Source organism: Hyalella azteca, unplaced genomic scaffold (assembly GCF_000764305.2).
Source record: "Hyalella azteca isolate HAZT.00-mixed unplaced genomic scaffold, Hazt_2.0.2 contig1773, whole genome shotgun sequence".
Classification (NCBI taxonomy): Eukaryota; Metazoa; Arthropoda; class Malacostraca; order Amphipoda; family Hyalellidae; genus Hyalella; species Hyalella azteca.
In genome coordinates, this window is record NW_025932073.1 from 44,672 (window position 1) to 51,620 (window position 6,949).

A 6,949-nucleotide genomic window follows, 5' to 3' on the forward strand; every position below is an offset into this window, starting at 1 on the left:
TCGCGCGTCTCATTTCATGAAACTTTGCGCATAAAAATTCTTTTTGCCAAACAAACTTCCACTTCGCGACCTCAATTTTTCGCGTTCGTCTGTCTTCAATGATTTTCGTTCGTTAAATTTTCACCATTTCTATAATTTTTCCCCCTTGATGATGAATTTATTTTTCACATTTCCTATTTATGCAAACGTAATTCTCATGGAGTTTCTGTCAACTCCTGTTCCTTAATCGCAAAACTTTACTCCTCAACATCCTTATGTGACGTCGTTCTAGCCGCGAAATTTCCGTACGTATACAATTCACTCAGTTCAACGTTTACTCAACACTATTTCCTTCAAACTTATTTAATTCACGATTTGTTATCTTGCGGGTTTTCCTAAACATTTTGTTAAATGCTGCAAGTTTCATCATTTATTCGTTACGTGCAATTGCTAGAAAACTTTTCTGGTCACAATTTTTGCGGCGTGAAGTTTTGAAGACGTGGCGAATGATTACGGCGCCTGCGTCGTGGACGATGCAAAAACTTATGGGGTTACGTCGTGCTGGTTTGTGAGGGTTACGTCGTGCTGGTTTGTGAGGGTTACGTCGTGCTGGTTTGTGAGGGTTACGTCGTGCTGGTTTGTGAGGGTTACGTCGTGCTGGTTTGTGAGGGTTACGTCGTACTGGTTTGTGAGGGTTACGTCGTGCTGGTTTGTGAGGGTTACGTCGTATTTCATTGTGAGGGTTACGTCGTGCTGGTTTGTGAGGGTTACGTCGTGCTGCTTTGTGAGGGTTACGTCGTGCAGGTTTGTGAGGGTTACGTCGTATTGCTTTGTGAGGGTTACGTCGTGCTGGTTTGTGAGGGTTACGTCGTATTGCTTTGTGAGGGTTACGTCGTACTGGTTTGTGAGAGTTACGCCGTGCTGCTTTGTGAGGGTTACGTCGTGCTGCTTTGTGAAGGTTACGTCGTGCTGGTTAGTGAGGGTTACGTCGTGCTGCTTTGTGAGGGTTACGTCGCGCTGGTTTGTGAGGGTTACGTCGTGCGGGTTAGTGAGGGTTACGTCGTGCGGGTTTGTGAGGGTTACGTCGCGCTGGTTTGTGAGGGTTACGTCGCGCTGGTTTGTGAGGGTTACGTCGTGCTGGTTTGTGAAGGTTACGTCGTACTGGTTTGTGAGGGTTACTTCGTGCTGGTGTTTGTGAGGGTTACGTCGTGCGGGTTTGTGAGGATTACGTCGTACTGGTTTGTGAGGGTTACGTCGTGCTGGTTTGTGAGGGTTACGTCGTGCTGGTTTGTGAGGGTTACGTCGTGCTGGTTTGTGAGGGTTACGTTGTGCTGGTTTGTGAGGGTTACGTCGTGCTGCTTTGTGAGGGTTACGTCGTGCTGGTTTGTGAGGGTTACGTCGTGCTGCTTTGTGAGGGTTACGTCGTGCTGCTTTGCAAACGTTACGGGGAAATGGTTCGCGCTGTCGTTGTATTGGCAGGTTCAATCAGGTGAAACAAACAGTCATATCGAAATACTTTATTGCAAGGAAATTACTTTACATTGAGACATATTCATTCAGAGGAACTTTGCATATGTTCACTTCAGACTTTATAAGCAAACAACAGTCAAACTTCGCTCAGATGCTTTTACCAGACTCGTGACGCTGCATTCAAGTCTGCGTTCGTACTGCTGCTTCTTTCCTATCCGCAATCTCTGACCACGGTTCCACGGTTCCAATACTCTCTAAAATCCTTTTTACAATTCTAAAATTTAATAATTCTAAATTGATAACACATTTATTTAATAGAAGCCTAAACCTAACAATAGAATTACGTTTAATCCAAGACATCTACAGCGCGGGTTACGTTGCAATTGTTTACATAAATTAAATGCCACTTGTCTGCTATGATGGCGGAAAGGCGGTCGCATAGAATATTGTAATTTCGGAAAAGATGTAAATTTAGGAAATAAGGAATGTGTTTTTGATGCCTGAATGTGGGCGAAACTCACATTGAACGTGGTGCGTACGAACGAGGCTCACGAATGGCGTGCAATTCTCTGCATGGCTATTAATAATCAACTCATGCCATTTTTTTGACTTTTATCTTATTCAGAAATTGTACAAGTATTATCAAATAAGAATTACTGTAACGTTATATTTGCTTTAAATAACAACGAATAACGTAACAAAGTTTCCAACGCAACGAATAACAAATCTCGAGCGCACGGCTACTTTACAGTTAATTAAATAGAGGTGATGTTGCACTTGCTTGTAACACGCACTCAACAAAATAAGTGCGTTATATTTTCCAAATATTTACACACTTTCTCACCCACAGCGCGAGCAGCGAGCCACACTGCAACGCCTTTTTTGCCGGGCAAACCTTGTTATGATGACCCACGCTAGGGCGAAAAGTGCATCGCTATTTTGGACAAATCCTCGCTTTTTTCTTTGAGGGTACAAGGTTCAATTACCTACGCGAAACTACGGTCTTTCCTTATGCAAATAATGTCTTCAGTTCAACCGGTTGTTCACTTCGTCTTCAATTACAAATTCTGCTTGCAATTGAACGATGATATGATGTTTGTGATTGCCATCTTGTTGAGAACCGTTGCTTGCTTTTGTTATTGTTCGTCGCTTTTATCTCTGTGAGAACATTGTTTTTGTCGGCCATATTGACTCGCAGTCTCTGAAGAATATAGTCGGTACAGTGCGAGGAAAAACATCGCTAATGCGTCTGGTCTGGTGCAAACGTCTGATGCAAACGTCTGGTGCAAACGTCTGGTGCAAACGTCTGGTGCAAACGTCTGATGCAAACGTCTGGTGCAAACGTCTGATGCAAACTTCTGATGCAAACGTCTGGTGCAAACGTCTGAAGCAAACGTCTGGTGCAAACGTCTGGTACAAACTTCTGGTGCGAACGTCTGGTGCAAACGTCTGATGCAAACGTCTGATGCAAACGTCTGGCATACGTTTGGCATACGTTGAGGACATTTGGAGCGTTTTTTTTTTTGAGTGCAGACATACCATTTATACAGGGAAATGAAATTTAAACTATCTTGATTGTAAGTTGATGGCGTTGAAACAACGTTTAATCAACATAAGCCTTGTTGAATAGACGTAACACCGTTTTCCGTACGCTGATTAAATACAAATCGATTTAGTTGCTAAACAAAGAATCTAAAAGTCCAGTAGGATTAGAATGATGACAAATATAATTTACTGTAAATATTTAATTTTGTAAAAAGAATCGATGACTGGGACTTGAATTTTGGCGTGCATTAATTGTATTCACTTGGTTGATTGAGGAATTTGGGTTTCTAATGCCGCTTCTCTGCTATCCTTTCGTCCCAACTACCCCTTCTATTACTACTCTGCTCTTCGTCATCATCTCCTTCCTTCCATATTCTTATTCGCTTTTCTCATTAATTTCCAACTTCAGCCGTTTTTTTCTCCTCTTTTTATGCATTTCCTTCTGAATTCTGTTTCGCTCCTAACGATTATTTTTCTGCAATTTAATTTCTCTCCCCCTTTCGATTGTTTCATTACTCTCTCCTTGTTCTTTTTTCTACCTTTCCTTTTTTCCACTTTTTTACATTCCCTCTTCCTTTTCCTCGTTTTCCCGTCCCCTAATTTCCCTCTTATTCGCTCCTCCACCCCTCCCCCCCACAGGGTCGGGGCTCAGCCCCCGCGTGCGGGCGCTCGTGGGGTCGCCCCAGCGGCGCCCGCTGCGCCACCGCGTCCTCAGGCTCACAGGTGCCCGGCTCTTATCTCGCTCTTATCTTGTTGTTATCTCGTTGTTGTATTAATGTTTATTTTAATGTTATCTTACTGGTATTTCGCTGTTATTTACTGTAATATTACTGTTTATCTTATTGTTATCTTATTGTTATCTTATTGTTATCTTACTGTTATCTTACTGTTATCTTAATGTTATCTTAATGTTATCTTACTGTTATCGTACTGTTATTCTAATGTTATCTTACTGTTATCTCAATGTTATCTTACTGTTATCTTATTGTTATCATATCGTTATCTTTCTGTTATCTTACTGTTATTTTACTGCTATCTTACTGTTATCTTACTGTCATCTTACTGTTGTCTTACATTCAACTTAATGTTATCTTACAACCATCTTGTTATCTTACAACCAGCTTGTTATCATACAACCATCCTGTTATCTTACAACCGGCTTGTTATCATACAACCATCTAGTTTTACGTCTAGTTGTCTTCCTCTAGTTTTACGATTTTTAACTATTATCTGACAGTTATCTCAATGTTTATTACACTGCTATATCCCTGTTATTTTACTAGTATTTTCTGTTGTCCATTACCATTATCTTACTCTTATCTCTTCGTCATTTTACCGACATCTTACCATATGTTTTCGCTAGCTCAACATATGTTGTCACTTGCATCATTTATGTCATTACCAGCGTGCATTTATTGTCGCTATCGCCGTACATATTGTCACCAGCGAGATATGTCGTTCTATCATTGTATGTAGTTTCATTGACATAATATATGGATTCGTTATCGTTGTGTTGTTTTAATTTATCTTCGTTATCAATTCAGAGTTGTTTGTGTGACTTCAATAAATTTGTTTTGAATATTTTTCCATTGCTATCAGTTATATTTGTGTTGTGCTGCCGCTTATGTCTATAATTGCACGTGCGTGCAATAGTTTTTAATTTTTCTTATTCATTGCGTGGTGGTTTTGTTTGTGTTGGCCAAAAATTCCTCTGCCTCTCGCTACAAGGTATTCAGAAACGGTAATTAATGAACAAGCAGCTATGCATAAAAAATAAAACGACATAAAACCTAATCTTTCCTTTACAACCACGCCCGAAAGTTTCGTTCGAGCAAAAAAAAAAACCTAACATGTGTAGAACCGATCCCAGAATTTCACGCTCTTGAGAAGAACGTGAGAGAATGAAAATTCGTAAGTGTTCGTGTTGATGTTAGACTAGAAGCAAAAGAGTATTAGGACGTGTTGCTTTAATTGTTACTAATATGGTGGATAAAGAATCTTTCGTTTCATGACTGCAGAAATACGTTCAGTGGTGAGAAGATACGAGGGCATAACACCTGCAAAGTGTCTCACTTACCCAGCACCGTGCTCCTTTTTTTTAGTGATTGTGTGTTTTTATGCCAGTAATGATAATCGAAAGATTTTTCGAGCCACAAAGAACAATTAGGCAGACTTTCAATGCAAAAATTATCCCATTAAGCAGACTTTCCTAGCCAAGCATGACAACCATGCAGACATTCATAGCCGAACATGATAATAATGCAGACATTCTCAGCTGAACATAACAACCATGCAGACATTCATTGCTGAACATAACAATGATGCGGGCATTCCCAAGTGAACATAACAAGGATGCGGACATTCCCAGCTGAACATGACAATGATGCGAACATTCCCAGCTGAACATAACAATGATGCGGACATTCCCAGCTGAACATAACAACGATGCGGACATTCCCAGCTGAACATAACAATGATGCGGACATTCCCTGCTGAACATATTTTCCAGCTGAACATGATTATTCTGTAGCTCGGCAGGCTCATTACTCATGTCAACTTAGCTTCTTGACACCAGGCAGCTGCCTGGTGTAACAGAGCAGCTGAAAGGAATCTGTTTTGGTTCACCGATAGACACGTTAAATGCTGCAGTTTGGCCATTCATAACGTGAAACGAAATGACAGAATTTTGGGACCCTAATCCCCATTGAAGGGATTTTGGCTTGCACCTACATATGAAATAATGTTCCTGCCGACAATAGGCTGCATATGTTTAAAAAATATAACTCAGTACTCACTGCAGCGAGTGACAAAGAGCGCATTTTCTCATCGACGAAAACTTGAGGTCACGGACGGACGGACAGACAGACAGAAGGATACTACATACACGAGTGGCGGGTTTGTAGACGAGTTATATATTAATGAAATATATCAGTTATATTGAATCGTGAATAAGAATAAACGCTATTTTTTTATTTTTCAGGTGAGTACAACCCCGGGCGAGTAGCTGCGTGTTTAGTGAGTACAATATTGTGGTGAGTGATTTCCCTAAACATAATATTAATGTTATTATATAATACTATATATAATATTGTGGTGAAGGAGTAAGTGTAATAGTTTGGTGAGTGAGTGGCCGAGAGAAGCATGAGGTGAAAGAGTGATTGTGCGAGAGAGAAAAAGAGTAGAGAGTGAGAAGCGTAGTTGGAAGAGAAATGTTATGTAGAGAAATAGAGAGAGAACAAGAGATAAAACGAAGTAAGCAAGCGGGCAGAGAATAAACGGAAAAATTTCACGGAGTGACAGCAAAAAATAGAAGTGAGTTGAGAGAATGAAGCATAGGGGAAGAAAAGAGAAGCAATAGAAGAAGAGTAAAACAAATAGAGAGGAGGAATGGGGGATGGTAACGGGGCAAGGAAGTAGGTTTAGTTTTAATTTTCTTGCACCTGAATACACATGCACAGCTGTGGCAGCTGCAGCAGCTGTGGCAGGTGCTGCAGCTGTGGCAGGTGCTGCAGCTGTGGCAGATGCTGCAGCTGTGGCAGATGCTGCAGCTGTAGCAGATGCTGCAGCTGTGGCAGATGCTGCAGCTGTGGCAGATGCTGCAGCTGTGGCAGCTGCTGCAGCTGTGGCAGGTGCTGCAGCTGTGGCAGATGCTGCAGCTGTGGCAGGTGCTTCAGCTGTGGCAGATGCTGCAGCTGTGGCAGATGCTGCAGCTGTGGCAGATGCTGCAGCTGTGGCAGCTGCTGCAGCTGTGGCAGATGCTGCAGCTGTGGCAGATGCTGCAGCTGTGGCAGGTGCTGCAGCTGTGGCAGGTGCTGCCGCTGCTACAGCTGGTTTCACCAGCCACTCGTTTTCTTGAGACTTACGAGGAAGAAGGAATCAAGTAACGGGTTTATATGTTGTAAGTTATTGATATATTTAGTAAAATCTTGCAGATGGTGAAAAAAAAGCCCGTTAA

General features: G+C 41.7%; 1 protein-coding gene across 1 annotated transcript; it reads right to left on the bottom strand.

Annotated features, from left to right (window-relative positions):
* Window positions 1-522: 522 nt before the first annotated feature.
* LOC108670510 (proteoglycan 4-like) lies at window positions 523-2,635 on the bottom strand. The gene is made up of 2 exons (XM_018157985.1): window positions 2,618-2,635; window positions 523-1,440 (listed from the first exon to the last, which is right to left on the bottom strand). The coding sequence occupies exons 1-2, from the start codon at window positions 2,633-2,635 to the stop codon at window positions 523-525; spliced, it is 936 nt and encodes a 311-aa protein (XP_018013474.1).
* Between the last annotated feature and the right edge of the window lie 4,314 nt (window positions 2,636-6,949).